Genomic DNA, 22,003 nt, shown 5'->3' with positions numbered 1-22,003 from the left:
AACTGAACACCTTTAGTGAGGGGGACCTTGCTACCTCCTGGGGTGACTGTCACTACATGTTGTTACAATGAGTAAAATAAGGCAGTGGTGTGGTGTAGACATCATTCTAATGAGAAAAGATGCAGAAACTAGAGCTGGGGGTGGGAGTTCAGTATCATATAGTGGATAAAGGATTGGACTTGAAGTCAAAAAGATCTGGGTTCAAATGCTGCCTCAGACACTTGCTCCTTCTTTAACTCTTCTGAGCCTCGGCTTACTCATCTGTAAAATAGTCTAAATGGCCTCCATGGTCCCTCCAGGTCTAGATTTATGATCTGATGACAGCAATGGATGGGGGAATGAAGGAGCAGGGGATGGATCGACTGTGGGGAATGGTGTTTTCGAGAGATAGTAGGACAGGGTGGGATCAGGGTCCCTATGGAAGTGTGGGATGCCTTCAACTTCTCTGTACTAATTCCTGACTGTAGAGCAACAGGGAAAGAGAGAAGGGGGAGGAAGGGAACAAAAAGGAAGAAAGAATAGCTTTCAAGATAAGGGAATAGCTTTTAAATGTGTATCCATAAGGAGAGTCCAGACAGAGGCAGATTTTATGCAGATTGATGGAAGGGGCCTTTAAAGGGGTGAGAAGAGTGGGTTCCTTGGTCGTTACAGGCAGCAGACTACCCCAGACATGTGTAGAAAAGCCCTGCTTTAGAAAACACACCTCCCCAGATCCCTACATCCCACAGAGGCCTTGCTGAAGCTTGTCGCCAGCAAGAAGGGCCTTGGTGTCAAGGCATTCACAATCTGTCCCCATTGATTTGATTTCCCTAGTGTGACCCCCGATTTGAAGGTCTGCTTCCTTCCTGCAGGGATCCCCAGACCTTCCTCAGACATGATAGGTATTGATCATGAAGTCATTACTGAGCAACTCCTGTGTGTCCAGACCTGTGCCAGGCCACTTATAAGGCAAGAGGAGAAGGAGACACAATTCCTATATGGAAGTTAAACAATAGAAGGTAATATAGGAAGAAGGCCAACTGAGTGGTAGAGCTCCTCCCAGGAGGGAGAGATGGGGGGGATCCAAGGAGCACCCCTGAGAAGGCAGGACCTGAGCTGGGTCTTAAGGGTCAGACAAGGGCAAGAAAGGTGGAAAAGGCCAGGAAGAGCATGGAAAACAGGTCTGAGGAAGAGGTAGAGGTGCCTAAAGAAAAGGCAGAAGAGAGGGAAGACTCTGGCCTAGGGGGAGGGAGTATGAACCTGTCACATCAAACAATCAACATGCACTTATTAAGTGCATGCTGTATCCCAGGCACAGTGCTTGGTGCTGGGGATACAAATGCCATGAATAAAACAGTGTCTAGTGGAGCTATCGGGGGGACAATAAGGACAAATACAAATATATACAGAAAATAAAGAAAATAAACACAACATAGGTAAATACCAGGGCAGTGAGGTGGTGCAGCGGATAGAGCACCACGCCTGGAGTCAGGAGACCTGAGTTCAAATCTGGCCTCAAATACTTACTAGCTGTGTGACCCTGAGCAAGTCACTTAACCCTGTTTGCCTCAGTTTCCTCATCTGTAAAATGAGCTGGAGAAGGAAATGGCAAACCATTACAGTTTCTTTACCAAGAAAACTCTAAATGGCATCATGAAAAGCCAGACACAACCAAAATGACTGAACAACAGCTAAACACCTAGGAGTTGGGGGGAGAGGATCAGGAAAGGCTTTGCATAGAAGGTGGTACTTGGTCTGAAGGAAGGAAGAGAATTCAGTAATGGGGGTGGGGTGAGGGAGAGTGAAAAGGAAATATGTTCTAGGAATGGGGGACAGGCAGCCCATGCAAAAGTACTGAGATAGGGCATGGGGTAGTACATGTGAACTTCCAGAAAGACAGTATGGTTGGGTCCCTGAGTGCAGGGAGGTAAATAATGTCAAAATAGCAAGAAATGTGCCAAATAAGGGTAAAAGCAACAGCAAGCTACAAAGAAAGACTGGTTATTACAGAGTCAATCTCATTAGATACTGGCGACTGACTCCCCAATAAAGTCTCATTAGAGACTAGTCACTAGAGACAGAAGTCATTACAAGGAAAAAGTAAAGGACTTATATAAAAAAAGAAATATGAACAGACAACAAAGAAGACACAGTAAAGTACTAGAATAAAAGACAAGTATTCAAAAGCCCCAATGAAAAGGAAAGTACTGGGGGCAGCTAGGTGGTGCAGTGGATAGGAGCACTGGCCTTGGATTCAGGAGGACCTGAGTTCAAATCCGGCCTCAGACATATAACATTTACTAGCTGTGTGACCCTGGGCAAGTCACTTAACCCCATTGCCTAGTGGAAGAAAGAAAGAAAGGAAAAAAAGAAAAAGAGAGAGAGAGAGAGAGAGAGAGAGAGAGAGAGAGAGAGAGAGAGAGAAGGAAAGAACTGCAACAACTCTGTTGAAACCCCTAGAAATGGTAAGGAGATGATTGTAGGATCCTCCAGAAAGGTTCAGAAGAGTGATCAAATAGAGTTCAAGAAAGAAATCATAATGGAAATTAAGATACAATTGAGAGCTCTGAAATAAGAAATTTTTTAAAAAGATGCATAGAACAGACGGCCAATTTTCCACTCCAAAATAATAGATTTTCCAAAAGAGAGTAAATCAGAGACTCAAAAATTCAGAGGCAGAAGAAAGATTGTCAGAACAAAAGCCAATGCATTTGGAAGAACCCGGAGATGACTATAAGATAAGGCCACTGGCATTGAAGATGGAATGCTCAAGATAATTGGTGAATTGTAGATACTCCAGGAAAACATGATAAATAAAAATATCAGGAAATCATATGGGAAGTTTCCCAGAAGTATTGGAGACAGAGGAAAGAGTACAGCTTAATAGAATCCATAGAAAACTGACAAAGAGAAATAGTACATTTAACGTATCAAGAAATGTCATACTCAAACTAGAATTTTGACATTAAACAACACACATCGCAGGCAACTAGAAGTATTGGAGACAGAGGAAAGAGTACAGCTTAATAGAATCCATAGAAAACTGACAAAGAGAAATAGTACATTTAACGTATCAAGAAATGTCATACTCAAACTAGAATTTTGACATTAAACAACACACGTTGCAGGTAACTAGAAGGGAGCCGTCATATACCAAGGAGAAGCAGTCTGGACACACAAGATTGTTCTTTGGTCATTAGAAGTTAAAATAAAAAAGGTAGTGGAGGCTGATATTGGGGAACAGCAGGAGAGAAGATTGCCGAGGTAGTGAGAGGTTTTCAATGCTAGGTAAGGGATGTGAATATTTTACTTTAGTCTGTCAGTTGGCCGTAGGGCTTCATTCTCAAAGAGGACCAAAATGACATCACTGAGCATGGGTGATGCCTTTTAATGCATATATCAATTGGATTTAAGTGAGGCAAGCCAAAGTTGCTGACCTCACTCTCTCTTCCAGAGTCTTCATAGTCCAGTGGCAGGACAGAGTCAAGATGACTGGTAATGGCTCAAGATGCAGTGGATGACCTTGGTATTTTAGGAAGATTAATTTTGTGGCATTGGGTGGAATGGACCGAAGGGGAAAGAGACTGGAAGCCAGAAAGGAGGAGGCTATGGTAGTAATTTAGTCCTGAACTAGGGTGGGGACAGTGGGAATCAGACTAGAATCTGGGGCCTGACTTGTATTTGAATTCTCAGATAATGAAGTATAATGGGGGCTAAAAGGAGAGAAAGGGACAAATCCATGATCTTGGTCTTTGACCATCTGAAGGTCATTGTGCTGAGCTCAAATGCAGCTCCATACAAGCCAAGACCAATGAAAATGGCCACCAAGTACAGCAGAAAGGATTTAGGTTAGATAGCAGCGAGGACTTCCTCTTGTACAAGAGGACTGGATGGCTGTGGGTAATTATTCAGGGGCAGAGGAAAGTAGGATCATGCCACCACTGCTGGTATTATTCTTATAGGTCCTGGAGAAACATCTTGTGAAAAAAGCAGGCTCACAAGTGCTTCCAGGGGAAGGATTGGGACCCTATCCCTTTTCCCAAATGGGATGTATGTGTATGGGGTGAGGTCTGGGACCCCCCAGAACAATCATTTGGTGAGGACAGCAGCTCCAATGGTTGGTTTCCAATCCCTACCCCAGGGCCTGTTTAATTAACTGATGATGAATTATTAATGATGTGGCTTGTGTTCCCGGTGATGACCTCTGTAACTTTTGGTGAGGTTGGGTCATCCCCAGCAAGCCCAGACTCATTGTGACAGATCCCACCCACTTCTGGGACATGACACACAATCCCCATGGCTCAGCCCAGATGGCAAGGGAACCACCTTGTTAGAGAGAATTAATTAGTGTGACGAGCATGAGGGAAAAGACAGTCCCTCCAGATGACTGGCTGGTAGCTATGGTGCCATGTATTGCAGACAGTCCTAAGATCCCGCTCAGAGACAGTTAAGCCTGGGAACCAGCTTAACCTAGGGGTTCTCTACAAGTGACTCCCTGCTCAAGGAAGGGTGATGATCCTTTGAGAGGGAGCACCTTGCTCTCTTCTTCCATTGAAGCTGGGACAAGAGGTGAGGGCTCTGAGGAGCAGCACAAGGAACCTCAGTTAGACTCATGGAATAACTTCCAGACTGGGGGGAGGAGGACTGGCAAAGGGATGGAGGGACTGCCCCACATTGACCCTTCCCTTTAGGAGATGAGTTTCATTACCTTATTCTACAGCAATGGAGGAGATGAAAAGATAACATTGGATGAGTTTATATTGTGGTCTCGTCTAAAAGTGTATGATTTGAAGTTGGAATTGGCCTGGTTCTGTTAGTTAGCACTTTGTGACCTTGGACAAGTCCCTTCCCCAACCTCTTTAGCTGTAAAATCATGGGGGACAAGACTAGGTGATCTCCTAGGTCCCTCTCAGCTCTAAATCCCAAGAGCTTACATTTCAATCACCTGTGAACAGGAGACTTCCCTCTAGCAGCTAGAGTCTAAGCTCTCTGCTTTAGACTGTGGGACTTGGGAGAAGGATGAGGGAGTGTGAGGACATTCACATGATGGTTGCCTCTTCAGGTTACTGCAACAAAATGTAAAGGAATCCCCCACCTATCCCCTCCCTGACCCCAGCTAGCTCTTAAGTGCGGCCTTTCCCAGTCCCGGGAATGGTGAGTCCTTATATAAAGGGTAAGAAGAATGGATAAAGAGAAAAGGTAAAGAGAATGAGGAGGGAGAACCATTGGCTCAGAACAAGAAGCTGAACCATCCAGATGACACAGAGGTAAAAGAGACAGCTGGAACATGGATGGCAGCATCAGGAATCACAAAAAAGATCTTGACGGGCCAGCACACTGAGCTCAGTCTAAAAAGAGGACATTCAGTAGGTACGAATGTGAAGCCTTTCACTTGGATTAAAAAAAAATCAACTTCACATGTACAAGATGGGGGAAGCAGGGTTAGGAGAGCAGCCTGTCTAAAAGTGACCTAGGGATGCTAGTGGATTCCAAACGCAATCTAAGTCAACAACGGCCCATCAGAGGTAACACAATATTGGGCTGCAGAGGCAGGGAGGTGATTGTCCTGCCATCCTCTGCCCTGGTTAGATCTCGTCTGATGTACTGAGATGGGGCACTGGTAAGCTGGAGAGCAGAGGAGGGCTGGCAGGGCAGTAATGGGCTGGGAGTCCATGGCATACCAGGACCAGGGGAAAGAACTGGCTTCATTTAGACTGGAGAAGGCTCAGGGGAGACGTGCTAGCCGTCTTCAAGGACTTGAAAGGCTGACGTGTGAAAGAGAAATCAAACTTGTCTTATTTGGTCCCAAAGGTCATAACAAGGAGCAGCGGTGGCTGAGTAGATGGGGGAATTGCAAAGAAGCCAAGTTAGGCTTAATATTGAGGAAAACCTCCTAACAATTGTTGTTCAGTCATTTCAGTTGTGTCTGGCTCTTTGTGACCCTATTTGGGGTTTTCTTGGCAAAGGAACAGAGTGGTTTGCCTTTTCCTTCTCCAGCTCATTTTACGGATGAGGAAACTGAGGCAAACAGGGTTAAGTGACTTGCCCAGGGTCAAATAGCTAGTATTTGAACTCAGGTCTTCCTGACTCCAAGCCTGGTGCTCTATCCACTGCAGCGCCACCTAGCTGCCTTTCCTAACAATGAGAGTTGTCCAAAGGTGGAGTAGTGTTTTGGCAGTGGTGAGCTCCCTGTCACTTATGTCTAGGCCTTAAGCAGAGGCTGGGGATGTTAGTAGGGATTCTTTCAGTGGAGGATGGACTAGGTGACCACTTTTCCACTGAAATTCTCTGGTTTCGAACCCTAGACTGGGAGTTAAGAAACTTGGGGCCTAAATCACTTGACTCTGCTCCTGGCTAGTCATATAACTTTGGACAAATTGATAGAAAATGGGGATGAAAGTTCTGTTATTCCAGACCCTTTGGAAGGGGGAGGTTGTGGATTCTGCAATCTATTGGACAGAAATGCTCTCTGGGCCTCTGTTTCCCTCTCTGTAAAATGAGTGGGTTAGATTAGATCCCATCAATCACATGCATGGGGTCACGAAGAGGCAGACGTGATTGCAACCACGCTTGAACAACAACAATGACAAGAGAATCTCATGTGCAGTGCAGGGGCCAAACGGTGCTCCCCCAGGTTGAGGCCTTCCGAGCTTTCCAGCAAAAAAAGTTTTTACTTAATTAGCTAGCAAACATACATCCCTCCATGAAAGCCTCATCGTAGCATGGAGGTAACCCTGGGATCTTGAAATCTCTGCCAACTGAGCATAAGCTCTGGCAGCTTTGCCAGCTCTGGAAGAAGCTTCCAGAATAGTCTGGTGAAAAGACTTCCTCGTTCAGAGATTGGAGCTGGAAAGGACCTTGGAGAACATCATGTTGCTGAAGAGGAAACTGAGGCTCAAGAGAGGGAAAGGGACTAGCCACAGCTCAGAAGCAGATCCAGGCTGTCCTGCAGAGGGTCTAACTCTGCTACCCTCTCATCCAAACCAAAGCTGCCTCTCCCTGTGCTTGTCACCCAAGGACCATCCCCCACAAGTTCCAAAGGGCTCCGCGGTGGCTTGGCAGAGCCATGGTGAATTTTCCAGCTAATTCACAAAGACCATTTACTGATGCCTTGCAAATTTCACTGGTGGAGGGAGCCCCCACAGTTGAAGAATCCTGGCTCTCTTGTGGTGTCGAGGTAGCCAGCACCCATGGACCAGCAGGGGCCTCGACTACAGCAGGTGTGCCTGCCCACCCCCAGCTATCCTGCTGAGCAGGCTTAGAGCAATTAGTCCTGGTAATGGATGGTCCTGGAATAAATTCTATAACGACCTTCATGGTGCACATTCCCAGTGTACTCAAGGGTCTCCCATCACGTGCCTAGTTGTTACGACGCTTGGACCTCCCTGAATAAGACATCTCTAAGGCAGCTTCCAGATCAACAACTTCAGTTCAGGGATTTCAGTCCAATTTCATTCCATAAGCACAGATGGTGCGTGACATACACTAGGCACTGGGAACACAGACAAAAATGTGACCGCCTCTGCCCGCAAGAAGCTTACACTCCATTGGAATAGAACGTAAGAAGGGCATGGAGCTTCAGGCCCACTTGAGAGATGAATTAGTCCTCTGCCTAAGGAAGGACTCCTGGACCTCTTGGGCAGCCTGGTGTAGCCTACTGACCCCTTCTCAGAAGAATGTTTTACCAATGCATGAAACAAAATGCATAGTGAAATATTGTTGTGTTTATACATATATAGTATATATGTATGTATATACACATACATATATGTATGCATGTGTGTATATGCATATACATGTATGTATGTGTTTATGTGTACATACACACACACACAGTTCTCAGACCCCAGGTTAAGAGCCCCAGGCCAAAGAGGAATGATTCCCAACTCCCACTTCACTGAACCCACTGGAGTGGGTTTCAGGCCCTGACTTGGCCTAGCCCAGTCTCTAGATCTTGGGACACTTGTCAGCTCTTCAGCACGACCTCTCTTCTCACTCGTGGGAGACCCCATCCAGGTCCACGCCACGTGGGCAGGAGGGAACACTTGATAACAGGAATTAGAGTAACAGCCAACCCCCGCCCCAGTTAAAGTGGGGCCCTTCCTTCATGCCGTTTCCTCACCCTCCCCATTACTGACCTCTGACATCTGTGGAAAGAGACTGATGGCGAGAGGCAGGGCCAGGCCGAAGGCGGCAAGGCACACGAAGCTTTGCACAGGCAGAAGGAGCCGGGGCCGAGACTGCAGGAGAAATGTCCTGGAGCGGATGAGAGAGGGGGGGCACATTAGACTTAGGGATGAGGAAGAAGAGCTCCTTCCCTCCTTCTCACCCACCACCAGGGCCCCACGAGGAGTTGGAAGTCACCAACGTTCATGTGATACAAAATAACTCCAGACTGCTGAAATTCTGGGCTTGTCATTCACTAGCTGTGGGACCATGGGCAAATGCCCCCTCCTCTCCAGGTCTTGGTTTCCTCACCTCTAAAATGAGGGGTTCTAGGGGCACCTAGGTGGCACAGTGGATAAAGCACTGGCCCTGAAGAAAGGAGGACCTGAGTTCAAATCTGGCCTCAGACCAAACACTTAACACTTACTAGCTGTGTGACCCTGGGCAAGTTACTTAACCCCAGTTGCCTAAAAACAAATAAATAAATAAATAAACAAATAAACAAATGAACGAATGAGCAAACAAATGAACTAACAGATAGATAAATAGATGAATAAATGAATAAATGAATGAATAAATAAGTAAATAAAAATAAAATAAAATAAAATAAGGGGTTCTTTCTAGTTCTAAACTTGTGATCTTATCCACAAACATGTGGCAGGCTCTACGTGTGTGTGCGTGTGCGTGTGCGTGTGTAAATAGGGCATTCCAAGAAGGGGAATAATCCTGGTAAGCAAAGGTAAAGGAACAGCGTTCGTAGAAGGGCCAGTGAGACCAGGGCGGTGTAGAACAGGAGGGTGTGCTAACCCCGCACCCAAATATTTTCAGACTCTAGTCAGGGAGGGATCCAATCTAACGGCAAAGGCTTCAGGTACAGGCAAGGTAACAACAGATGATAACCGGCTGCGCATCTGTCAGCCAAGAGCAAGTCTACCTAATGCATTTAATCCAATTCGATGAACCTTTAATAAGCATTTGGCACTCTCTGAGGTTCTGGGGATAAAGACACAGATGAAAGAGTCCTTGCCCTCAAGAAATACTGGGAAAACCAACAAATACACAGAAAACTAATTGTTGGGAGGAGTGAGGAGTATTAATGACTGGGGAATCCAGAAAGGCTTCTGGTAGGAGGTGGCCCTTGAGTTGAGGCTGAAAGACTTGTCATCAGCAGTTTTGAATTCGGGCCCTTTGTTAAGGTTGTCAGCAGAAGGCGAGCCAAGGAGCCTGGGGCCCAGGAGGAGATGGGGACCGCCAGTGGGAACCACCCTGAGCATTGGTGGTGCCTTCTTCTAGGTCCCCAGATGCATCCCCCAGAATCAGCTGGGACTGAGCTTGGAAACAAGAGAGATATTGAGATGCTGAAGTCACAGGTGTCAGCATGTCATGCTCTCGTTCAGGAAGCTCCAATGGTTCCCTGCTGATTAGAAGCAAGTTCCTCCGTTTGGATTTTAAAGTCCTTCACCATCTGGTACCAGTCTACCTTTCCAGGCTTCGCATACCCTAGGTTCCAGCCAAAGGAGGCTAATTCCTGTTCCTCACACATAACATCCCAATCCCATCTCTGAATACTCACACAGCCTGGTTCCCCCATGCCTAGAACCCGCCCCCTGCTGTCTCTGCATCTTGGAATATCCAGCTTCCTTCAAGGCCTTCTTCAAGGGTGAATTACTGCATTACATGTACTTTAGTCATCCCCACCCCTCCTCACCCTCCGAAGTTAGTTTGTATCTAATATGTATTGACTCACATTGTTACATATGCTGGTTCCCCAAAAAAGAATTAAGTTACTTGAGGGAAGGGACTATTTCTCTTTCCTTCCTCTTTTCCTTCTTCCCTTCCTTCCTCCCTCTCTTCCTCCCTTTTTTCTTCCTTCCTTCTTTCCTTTTTTCTTTTTCTTTCTTTCCTCCCTTCTTTTCTCCTTCCTTCCTGCCTTCCTTCTTCCCTCTCTTCCTTCCTCTCTTCCTTTCTTCCTCCTTTCTTTCCTCCATTTTCTTCCTTCTCTTTCTTCCTTCCTTCATCCCTTCTTTCCATCCTTCTCTTTTTTCTTCCTTCCCTCTTTCTTTACTTCCTTCCTTCCTTCCTCCATCCCTCCCTTCTTTTTTCTCCCTTCTTTCCTTCTTTACTTTCTTTGCTTTATTCTTTGCTTCCTTCTTTTCTTCCTCCCTTCTTTCTTTCCTTCATTCCTCCCTTCTTTTCTTCCTTCCTTCCTTCCTTTTTTTTTGGTCTTTGTATCCCCAGTGCATAGCAAGTACCTGGCACATCAGTAGATACTCCATAAGTGATTGTTAAAATTGTTTATGTCACTTGCCCCCACCCCTTCCCATCCCTTATAATAAAAAAAAAATTTAAGGTAGAAAAAGTTCAGCAAAATTAATAAGCTAGAAAAGCATGATACTATATTATGTTCCACACCCATGGCCTCCCACCTCTTCAGAGCTGCAGGGAAGATGTCTTCAAAGTGCTTGTTAGATGAACAAATGAATGACTGGAGGGGGAAAGGAAGGACAGGTCCCTAGGGGTTTCTGGCCAGTTCTCCACCAATTGACACAACAGAAGAGATGAGCTATCACTGAGGCATGTTGGCAGGAAGTCCACAGCGCCTGGGTGCTGACCACAGTGTCATTATCTGCTCTATGTCATTGGAAATAGGGTGAGGATTGCATCCTTGCACACAGATAGTACTAGTCCCAGCCTCTTGTACCCTTGCCTCCATTTCCCTGGAAGATGGCCAGGAAAGATTCTCCCTATCTACCCATTACCCCACCCACCCATCTATTCCTCTACCCATCTATCTCCCAACTCCCTAAAGAAGCTCTCAGAACAGCCTTCCCTAGTTTGCCTCCTAATGCCAGCCTGGCATGATTGTTTGGATGAGGTCTTCTTTGTAATTACAGCCCTGTTGGGAGCCCTACAGTCACCTGGAAAGGCTTCAAGTCTACCCAAAGTACCTCCCTTGTGAGCGCTGAGGTGCGACTTCCAGGCCATCTTCCCAATCGGGCAGCTCCCATTACAATGGTTAAAACATCCTCATCAGGGTGAGTTAAGAATTGGTTGGAGAAAGATTAAGGAAAAAAAAAAGAAACCACCCAACACCCTTGATTAACATACAAGGTGCCAGGTCTTAATTGGGCCTCAGATTCTAAAAATCTGTAAAACTCAGTGCAAGTGCTTCTCTATGAAATGAGATCACTTTTTTGGGCTGAAGCTCCAGGCTGTGGTAGACTATGGATCTGCTTTCTTCCTTCTCCCAATCTATCACCCCAGATCCACAGCCAATCAGTCATCACACTTGGCTCTGAGTTCTGCTGCTGGACCCCACAGCCAACTGCCTCTTGGCATCAACTGCTGTGATTTGTGATTTTCTCTTCAAGACTGTGTCCTCTGCATGAAGTACCCTCCTGATGGGAGGTGGGGAGAGCCTGCTGTTGACACGAGACCATAAGCCACCCCAGAGAACAGACACATGCAGATCTAGAGTCTGGGCCAGGCACTGACTTAGTGGCTTGTCTCCTACCACTCCTTTTCTCTTAGAACTGGGCTGCTATGCAGAGAAAGCCCAAGCTGATCTTCATCCAAAGTCAATGGCCCCCACAGAGGCCAGGTTAATCTTTCCCTAATTATATTATGATGATATCAATGTTCCCTGCTAATGGCTATTGAATGGCTCACCACTGGTAATGGAATGAAGTCCAGACTTCTCAATGTGGCATCCAAGACTCTTCAGAACCTCCTCCCAACCTTCTCTTGATCTTTTTGTTTTTAATGGTTATTGATTTTTTTTGTTTGACACTGACTGAATTTTTTCTAGTTTTCTTTCATCCAAGAAATATTTTATTAAATAGATAAGAAAAAAACCACCAAAATTGATGAATACATAAAAAAGTTTGAAAATATATGCGACATTTCACACCCATGGTCTTCCCAGATCTGCAAAGGAGTCAGAGGAGGAAACTTTTCTTTGAGGTCCCTTTGGGGCCATGTTGCTTCTTTGTAATTCTACAACTGTCACTTTCTATTGATACGTTGTTGTAGTTATTGTGTCTATTGTTTTCCTGGTTCTGCTGACTTTACTCTGCATCAGTTCATGTAGATCTTCCATGTTTCTCTATTCATCACATGCATTATTTTTTATAGCTCAGTAATATTCCATTACATCCATTACACCCAACTTGTTTAGCTATTCCCCAATCTTCTTTATTTTCAGTTCTTTGCTACCACAAAAAGTGCTGCTATAAATATTTTTATTTTACATGGGGCTTTCTTCTAATCAAAGACATCCTCAAGGTATATTTCTTACAATAGAATCTCTGGGTCCAAGGATATAGACATTTTAGTCACTTTATTTGCATGATTCCAAGTTGCTTTCCAAAATGGTTATACCAATTCATAGCTCCACCAAAAATGCATTAGTGTGCCTGTCTTTCCACAACCCCTCCAACATTGAATATCCCCATCTTTTATCTTCTTTGCCAATTTGCTGGGTTTGAGGTGCCAACTTTCTCTTCTACTACTTTCCAAAATATCTCCTATGTCCAAACCAGGCAGATCTACTTGCTCTCCCTCCCACATTCCTTTCCTGCCTTCTCACCTCTATTTTCATCATGTTTGAAATGCCCCTTCCCCCACCGTTGTCTACTGAAGTTACTGAAGTAACTGACATTGCCATGTACTAAAATTCATCCTTTAAGGCTCATCTTGAATCCTACCTCCTTAATAATAACAACAGCTAAGTGCAGGCATTACCCAGAACCAGATCTGACACATAGTAGACACTTAAAGAATGCTTGTTAATTGGGCAACTAGGTGGTGCAGGACATGGGATTGGGATGACTTGAGTTTAAATCAGCCCCAGATACTTCCTAGCTATGTGACACTGGGTAAGTCATTTCACCTTGCTCAGCCTCAGTTTACCATTCTGTCAGGCTGCCTCATAAACGAAGTCTTCCTTAGTTTCTACCCTCTTTCCTCCCCAACATACACTCCAAGAAGTGAATCTTCCTTCTTTTGAATCTGTCCATCACTCATTGTCTATAGTCACCATCTAATTGGCCCTGCCTGGCAATAAGGTACCTGGGAAAGGGCAACATAGCGCAAAGAGCATTGGACTTGAAATCAGGAAGAAGACCTGGGTTTGAATCCTGGCTGTAACATTTGTTGTGTGATCACAGGCAAGTCATCTAATTTTTCTATGTTTCCTGTTGTCCAATCAATCAGTCGACGCACATTTATTAAGCACCTACTATGGACACAGCACATGTAGGTCCCTACTATGCACCTCAGTGCTAAGAAATGGGGATACAAATCTAAAAATCTCTCCCTTCAAGGAGCTTACATTATGCCAGAAATAAAAATGGTTGGTCAACCTCAAACGCACTGGAAAAATGGAAGTCAGTAGTAAACATTTGACCTTCCCAGCCTTTCATGAGAGTAGGAACTGCCTTAATACATATCTCTTGGTATATAGGGTCTAGCCGTGGAACAGGCAACCAGCAAATGCTCATTAGTGCTGAGTGGATGAATGCGTCTTTGCAGAGGCTGGAACGCTCTCTCTCCTCAATTCTGCTTCACAGGGGCAGCTAGGTGGCGTAGTGGATAGAGCTCTGGCCTTGGAGTCAGGAGGACCTGAGTTCAAACCCCCATCTCAAGCACATGACACTTATTAGCTGTGTGACCCTGGGCAAGTCACTTAACCCTGATTGCCCCACCAAAAAGCAAAAAAAAAAAATCTGCTTCACAGAATCCTTCACTCAAGGTTCCACTTGATAACAGAAGCTTTTCCTGATATTTCCCCCAAAGTTATTTACTTTGTATTTGTTCTGTATTTATTTAGCTATGTACATGTTATCTCTCCACTGTCAGAATATAAACTTCTTGAGGGTAGGGATTGTTTCTTTCCTATATTTGTATAAGCAATGGCCTGGCATAGTGTCTGGTGCTTATATAGTAAGGACTTCAGAAGTACTTGGAGTGAATGGATAAGAGGAAGGAGATGATACTCTAAGGGGAAATGTCCATCCTCTTGCCTCACACCATCCAGACGCCCCCTCCCCTAGCCACTGGAACAGAAAGGTGCATGTATATCCTCTTTGATTATTTCACTCCCTCCCACTTTGGTCTAGGACATAGATAGGCAGTGAAGTGGTACGAGTTCAGAAGGCTTTGGCTCTGTGTCCACGGAGAACACTATAGTCATGTTATCATCCCTAAACAAGGTCCAGAATAAGGCAGAGGAGTCATCCGCTACACTGACCCTCCCCTCTCCTTCTATGGCCTCTCCCAATTCTGCTCCAAACTCTTGGGCCACATCCCAGAAGTCTCCTCAAAATCTGGTGAAAAGGGCATAGGACTTGGAGTAAGGAAACCCAGGATCTGGTTCTGGCTCTAACACCGATTATCAGTGTGATCCTGGACAAGTCATTTTATCTCGCTTGGCCTCAGTTTCTTCATCTCTGAAACTAGGGATAGGAATGCTTCCATATCCTACCTGATTCCTCCAGCTGTTAATGCATTCTCCCTTTGGAAATTAATTCATATATGCTATCTACTTATCCAGCAATTGTTGGCGGGGAAGAGGAAGTGACGAAAGATAAGGACTAGCCTTGAGTATAAATAAGGTGTATGTGTGGGGGTGGGGCAGCTAGGTGGTGTAGTGGATAGAGCACTGGCCCTGGAGTCAGGAGGACCTGAGTACAAATCTGGCCTCAGACATTTGCTAGCTAGCTATGTGGCCCTGGGCAAGTTACTTAAACCCCATTGCCTAAAAAATTTTTAAAAAAATTTAAAAAATAAGTTATCAGTTTACATTGGGAGATGGTTTTCTCATCTAGGAGTCCCAATATCAATCACAGGTCCAATCCTAATGATAATAATAAATAATAATAATAGCTAGTACTTATATAACACTTTAAGATTAGCAAAGCACTTTACATAGATAATTTCATTTGATCTTCATAAGAATTTGGTGCTATTCTTGTCCCCATCTTCCTGATGAGAAAACTAAGGCTGAAAAAGGTTAAGTGACTTACTCAGGGTCACATAGCTAGTAAGTAGCTAGGATGGGATTTGAATTCATGTTTTTCTGACTCCAAATTGGCCACCCTATCCACCACCCTACCCTATCCTTACTTATCTGTGAATATATTGCTTCCTAGATCCAGGAGAATGTAAGCTTCTTGAGGGCAGGGATTATCCTTTGGTTGGCTTTGTATCTCCTGTGTGTAACATAGTGCCTGGAACATAGCAGACGACTAAGTTGTTTTTTTTGTTTTGTTTTGTTTTGTTTTTGCTGAGTTGAATTGTATTGTGAGCCTTCTGCTGTAGTCTGGAAATGTGAGTGATGATGTCCCCAGGCCTCTCCTGGCCTTGATGCTGAATGCCCAGGGCAGGTGGAAAGCCCATCACCAGAGGGAGCAGGGGGTCAGTTGCTAAGGAGCAAGGAGCTAGCCTTCGGATAGCAGTGTGGGGCACTCACCAATCGCTCATGTGTGCTCGCTGTCTCCCTCAGCCGGGGCCTTACCACGCCCGGCGGCTCCCCAGACAGAGCCCTGGCAGCTCACCATAAATACACCTTGGTTCTGCTCTCATCTCTTTGTTCATTAGTGGTCTGCATTTGGTATAGTTTGACCAGTGCCTCTCGCACTTTGCAGTAGGCACCACAATTTATTCCATATGGAAGCAGCTAAGCGGATGAGTACAAGTTATCGGATCACTGAACTGGAGCCGTGTTTGCCTAGAAGAAGGTGTTACATGCTAAACTAAACATGACAAGAGCTAACTACAATATCCCATCTGACAGATTCTGTGGGATTCTTCCTTCTTACAAAGAAATCCGTGAGCAGGATCTCGTTGTGGGCAGCGATTAGGTGACAATGTCAGCTGCGGAAATTCGTGGAGAGGGGTCGCTGCAGGGGACGGGAGAGGAGGCTCTCTGGAACAGACCACACCTCCTACCAGCCTGTCCCAGCAACGCCCTCACCTCCTTCCTCCCCTGCAATTCTCCCATTCAGGCCTCTGTCTGAGAGGTGCAATACAGGTAGGGCACTTGTCTCCAGAGGGCCTCTGTTTGAGTGCATGCTTGTTCCCTGGGAGGGGGAGGGGATGACTGCTGGCAGAGCTGCCCTCTAGCCATCCCTCATTAGGACAGATTAGATGGTGATGCAGTGCAAAGAGGGATGAATCGGTGTTCGAAACCTGGCTCTGTGTGACTTTGGGCTCATAGCTGAGAGAATTAGAGCTGGGAAAAACTCTACAGGATATAAAGTCCAATTTCCTCGTTTCATAGATGAGGAAACTGAGGCATATAGAGCTTATATGGCTTGCCCAGGTCACACAGCTAGTCAATGTCTAGGATAGGATTCAAACTCAGGCCTTTTTGACTCTTCACTAAGCCATCTTGCTGTGTCTAAATCTCTAGAGCTGGAAACAACCTCAAAAGCCAAGACTAGCCCCTACATTTTAAAGATGAGGGAAACTGAAGTACAGAGGAGATTGGTGACTTGTTCTCTGGGCCTCGGTTTCCTTATTTGTAAAATGAGCACCTCCTCTGAATCTATGCCTTCATATGCCTATGATCAGATTAATTAGCTCTCATTTGAGAAGGCACAGAAAGCCAGATTTGGGGGGGGTAGACATAGAATGGGGAGGCTCGGCTGAACTACCAAGATAGCAACAAACCAGGGCAACACAGAGTTTGAAAACCTAAAGGCTTACTGACAATCAGTCTTCTGAAAGAAAACCCCAACCTTCTCTGGTTTTGCCAGTCAAAAAGCATTCGTTAAGTGCGTACTATGTGCTAGGCACTGTGATATACGTCTAGGGATACAAAAAAAAAAGAAAAGAAAAAGCCCCAACCCTGCCTCACATTCTAATGGCAGAGACAACATGTTAGGTACATACATAAGTATAGATGTGATATGTGCAGAGTAGATAGATACACGGTAATCTCAGAGGAGGAGGCACCAGCAGCTGGGAGGGGAGAACAGGAAAAGCCTCCCTCATGTGGGATTTCAGCTGATTATTGAAGGAATCCAAATGGAGAGGTGAGGATGGAGAGCATTTCAGGCACAGGGGACAGCCAATGCAAAGGCCTGGAGGTAGGGAATGAACAGAGTGTTGTATGCGAGGATCACACAGTAGGCCAAGATAGCTAAAAGATCCCTAGTATGCAGAAGGGAGTAAAGTCTAAGAAGGCTGATGAGGCAGGAAGGCACCTGGCTTTGAAGAGCTTTAAATGTCAAAGATAGGCCTTCCTATTTAATCTTGGAGGTACTAGGGAGACATTGGAGTTTATTGTGTGGAGGGTTGGCATGGTGAGATACGTGCTTTAAAAAACTCACTTTGGCAACAGGGTGGAGAATGGATTGGAGTAGGGAGGCCCTTGAGGAAGGAAAGCCTATTAAAGAGCTTTTGTCCAGGTGAGAGTTGAAGGGGACCTGGCTACATAAGAGTGGAGGGAAGGGGACTGATATGCGAGATACTGTGAAGGTAAAAATTCCAAGGTCTGGCAGCTGGTTGACTCAGTGGGATGAGTGTGACCAACCAGTCAAGGTTGACCTCGAGGTGAAGGGCCAGGGTGACTAAGAAGATAGCAGCACCCTTGTCAGTACTTGGGAAGTCAGGGAGAAAGGACAGTGGGGGGCAGAGGTGGGAAGAGGTAATGAATTCTGTTTTGGACACATTGAATTTGAGGTGCCTGTGGAATGCCCAGAAGGCAGTTGATGATGCAAAATCAGAGGTCATGAAAGGTACTAGACACTCAGACCTGAGAATCATCTTCATAGAGATGATCGTGGAACCCATGGGAGGTGATGAGATTGCTAAGTGAGTCTATGACTAGAAAAGGACTTGGGACAGAGCCTTAGAAAGTTGTGGGAATTATCTGAAGGAAGATCCAGCAAAGGAGACTGAGAAAGAAACATCCAACTGGCAGAAGAGAAGAGTGTCATGAAACCTAGCAGGGAGAAAATATCCTAGAATTGAGGCCGGTCAACGGTATCAAAGACTGCAGAAAGGTCAGGATGAAGACCCAGAAAAGACCATTAGATGAGGCAGTTAAGGGATCATTGTAGCTCTGGAGAAGACAGTTTTAATGGAATGATGAGGTTGGAAGACAAAGGGCACAGAGGGTTGAGAAGGGGGGGGAGTGGAGACACCAAACGTAGATGTTTTTCAAGGAGATAAGCTGAGAAGGAGAGGAGAGGTATAGGGCAAGAGCAGAGACAGTAGGATCTGTTGTTGTTCAGTCATTTTTCAGTCATGTCTGACTCTTTGTGACCCCATTTGGGGTTTTCTTGGCAAAGTTACTGGGGCAGTTTTCCATTTCCTTCTCTAACTTATTTTACATATGAGTAAACTGAGGTAAATAGAGGTAAGTGACTTGCCTAGGTAAGTGTTGGCTGAAGCCAGATTTGAACTCAGGTCTTCCTGACTCCAGGCTTGGTAGACTGTACCACCTACCTGCCCAGGTAGGATGTAGTGAGAGTTTTTAAGGATGGGGGAGTAAACAGGGAGAGACTGAAAATAAGAGAGTAGAGATGACAGTAAGAGCAATCCTCTGGAGAGGATAGGGTGTGATGGGACCACTTGTGCTCGAAGAAGGGTTGGCCTTGGCAAGGAGAAGGGCCATTCCTTCAGGGTGAAGGAGGAAGGAACAAGGGAAGACAGCTGAGCATTGAGCTGAGCAGGACAGGAGGAGAAGCTCTCTGTCAATGGTCTCCATTTTGTTCAATGAAATATGAAGCAGCTGAGAGCATCTGAGAGCAGACAGGGGGGTGTCATGGGACAGGAGAGATGAGAATGTGGAAGAGCCACTGGAGACAGTCTGCTAGCTAATCCATTTGGGAGGAGTTGAAGGATTGCCTTCTGGGAGCAAGAACCCAGCTGAGATGAGGGAACATTAATTTGTGGTGGATTCAGTATAATTTTGCAGTTTTCTCCAGCTCTGTTGAGCAGCACATGAATAGGAATGAAAGAGGGTGATGAGGGCAGTAACCCAGGGCTGAGGTTTGGCCAGGCCTTCTTGGTGCTAAGACAAGGAATGGAGTTGAACTGGACCACCAGAGGTTTAGAGGAGGGAAGGGAGAAGAGTGTAGCTAGTATGAACTTGGGGAATAGGGTCCAGGAAAGGATTCAGGGGTGAAGGCAATGGAGGTCATGGTATGACTGAAGAACAGTGATGGGGGGTTATACGGGAGAGGGAAAGATGGAATCAGATAAAGGGATTTCAGAGTTCATAAACACGGAAATGGAAGAGTGGTGGGTGACCAGATCAAGGGTATAACCACCTCTACATAAGGTCAAAGTGCAGCAAAGTACTACTGGCCATGAGAAACAGGTAGATTGAGGAACTGGGGAGTTAGGCCATTTGAGGCAACACCAATATGTATGCTGCTGTCCCCTAGTATCAGGGCAGAAATTGGCGAGGAGAAAAAGATTGGGAGTCCTGGCACTGAACTCAAGGAAAGAAGGACGTGTCTTGGTGGCTGGTAAGTAACAGCCATGGGGATCTGGACTGGGTGCTAGAACCTCGGAGGAGAATAAGGGACTGAGCAACAGTGGGAGGGGAAATCTTTGGGGACGCCTCGCTGACCCTGCCCTCTCCTTGACAGATGGTCAGGACAAGACTGAGGACTTTCCTATCAGTGGTCCCTAAAGCCATGGCCTCCTTCCACCTCAGACTCTCCTCTTGGGTGTCCTGAGCTGCCAGGAGTTACTGAGAAGAGGGAGGTACAGGTTAAGAGTTGGGAGGGAAGAAATATGATGTCACTTCCCAAGTCCCAGATACCCGGACCCCTCCTACAAGAAACCTGGCCTGATTACCCATTAGTGCTTCCTGCATCCTCAATTACTTTGTATTTAACTTTAACATTACTTCTAAATGGACACATTGTATCCTCCTGGCAAACTCAAGAGCCATGAGGAGAGCTCGATTTGGAGTCAGAAGGCTCAGGTTCTAATCCTGCCTCCGACCTTATTATCTGCATGACCTTGAGCAAGTCACTTGATTTGGGTCTCAGTTTGCTTATCTGTACAATGATGGAGTTGGGTTAGATGGTTCCCAAGGTCCTCATTTTTGTCTGTATGTCCCCAGCTCCCAGAACAGAGCCTGGGGCAGAGGAAGCCTTGTAGAGTTGAACTGAACCGAATTGAATTGCTGGGGACTTGCCCCCTCCTCCCTTTCCCAGTGGGGTCTAACTGAGAGGATGCGGATGGGGTGAGGACCTAAACCCTGAAGGGAGGCAGCACTGCCTAGAGTCAGAGAACCTGGGTTCTGATCCCACAGGTGATGCATATTAATTGTATGAATTGGACTGAATCCTCCTGGGCCTCAGTTTCCTCACCTGTAAATGAGGGGTGTAGACAGATGGCCTCTGAGGTCCTGTCTAGCTCTACAACATGACCCTATGATGCTCCAAAGGACTGGTCCAACAACCTCCAAGCCACAAGACTGGTAGTTTGCTGTGTAAGGAAGGGAATGGTGTCGCTGGGTGAGCCCGGGCCTGCTCTCACCTCCTCTGCTACCACCTCCACCAACAGGTACTGCAGCCTGGACAGCTCTGGGGGAGGGGGAATACAGAAGCTGGGGGTGGGGGTGATGGGGAGAAGCCAGTTCTCTCTGAACAGCCAAGAAGGCAGGCCCAGAGTTAAAACCCACAGCAGGAGGAGAGGAGAGATGCCAGGAGAGCCAGAAAAAAATGGCATGAGAGATGAGGAAGGCAGCTGGGCAAGTTAAAATATGCAGATGGAGAGATGTGAGACGTGCAGGGAAGAGAAGCAAGACCCAGCTCCTGGGCCTGAGGAGCTGCCTCAGAACCCTGCCTGGAGACCCGGAGAATGAAGGGCTGGCCTCCTCCGCACCCAGGGACCAGAACCTTCGGGACCCCACTTTGGCCTACATGTAAGCAGGAGCATGGAGGAAATTTAGGCGGGAAGGTGAGCACCTCGTCCTGTGTGTCTGCATGGAGGCAAATAACTTTGGTAACTGCCCAGGCCCGAGGGACCAGGGGGGCTGGGACAAGCTGCCCTGCAGGGAAGGCTGGTCCTGCCCTAGCACAGGCCTGCTGGTTTCAAGGCCGACCCCAGGGGCCTAAGGTGGAACACCGACTTGGGGAACTGGAGACTTGGGTTCTAATCTCAGCCCCAAATCTTACTAAGTATGTAATTTTGGACAAATTGCTTTACCACTAGATTTATGACCCTATGACCTTTTGTTCTTTTACCTGACCCAAGTGACTGACCTTCTGAAAGTCTAATGGACTTGGGATAATCCAACAGAGTCTTGAAAGAGACCTTTGTTTTAAGAGGAGGAAACTGAGACCCAGAGAGGAATACTTAACCAGGGGCATCTGTAGCATACCTGGGCTTTGGATTCTAGATAAAATTTTCTTCATATCCCACTAAACTGCTCAGAGGCAGCTAGGGGGACCAGTGGGTAGACTGATACACCTAGAGTCAGGGAGACCTGAGTTCAAATCCAACCTTAGACTCTTACCAGCTGTGTGAGCCTCATTTCTCTGCACTGCTGCTCTGCTTTGGGACTTTTCTGGCTGATTTCCCATCATGCCTCCATGTCAGGTACCTCACACTGTCTCCCCTCTCCCAACTTTTCAGCTTCCTTCCCCCATTAGATTATAAGCTCCCTGAGAGCAGGGACTGCCTTTCTTTTTTCATATTTGTATATCCAGTGCTTAGCATGGTGCCTGGCATACAGTAAGTGCTTAATAAGTACATCTGCCACACCTCAGACCAGGGGGAAGGATTCTCTCACACACAGATCACGTCTGTAGGGGCCTCCAGCCCCTCTCCCCTCTGATCCATCTTGCACACCATCTCCAGGTCAGTCTCCCCGAAGTAATGCTTT

General features: G+C 46.2%; 1 protein-coding gene across 2 annotated transcripts in view; it reads right to left on the bottom strand.

The window, feature by feature from the left end:
• SFXN5 (sideroflexin 5) overlaps positions 1–22,003 on the bottom strand; it is a 198,000-nt gene that overhangs the window by 34,227 nt on the left and 141,770 nt on the right. For both annotated transcript variants that reach the window (XM_078149254.1, XM_021001098.2), the window contains exon 13: positions 8,118–8,235. In XM_078149254.1, the coding sequence (XP_078005380.1) occupies positions 8,118–8,235 (118 nt within the window). The remainder of the gene's footprint in view (positions 1–8,117; positions 8,236–22,003) is intronic.

The sequence above is a fragment of the Phascolarctos cinereus genome, unplaced genomic scaffold (assembly GCF_003287225.1).
Source record: "Phascolarctos cinereus isolate Bilbo 61053 unplaced genomic scaffold, phaCin_HiC Scaffold_2;HRSCAF=192, whole genome shotgun sequence".
Classification (NCBI taxonomy): domain Eukaryota; kingdom Metazoa; phylum Chordata; class Mammalia; order Diprotodontia; family Phascolarctidae; genus Phascolarctos; species Phascolarctos cinereus.
The sequence above is the reverse complement of the archived record's forward strand: the minus strand, read 5'-3'. Positions and strand labels throughout refer to the sequence as shown.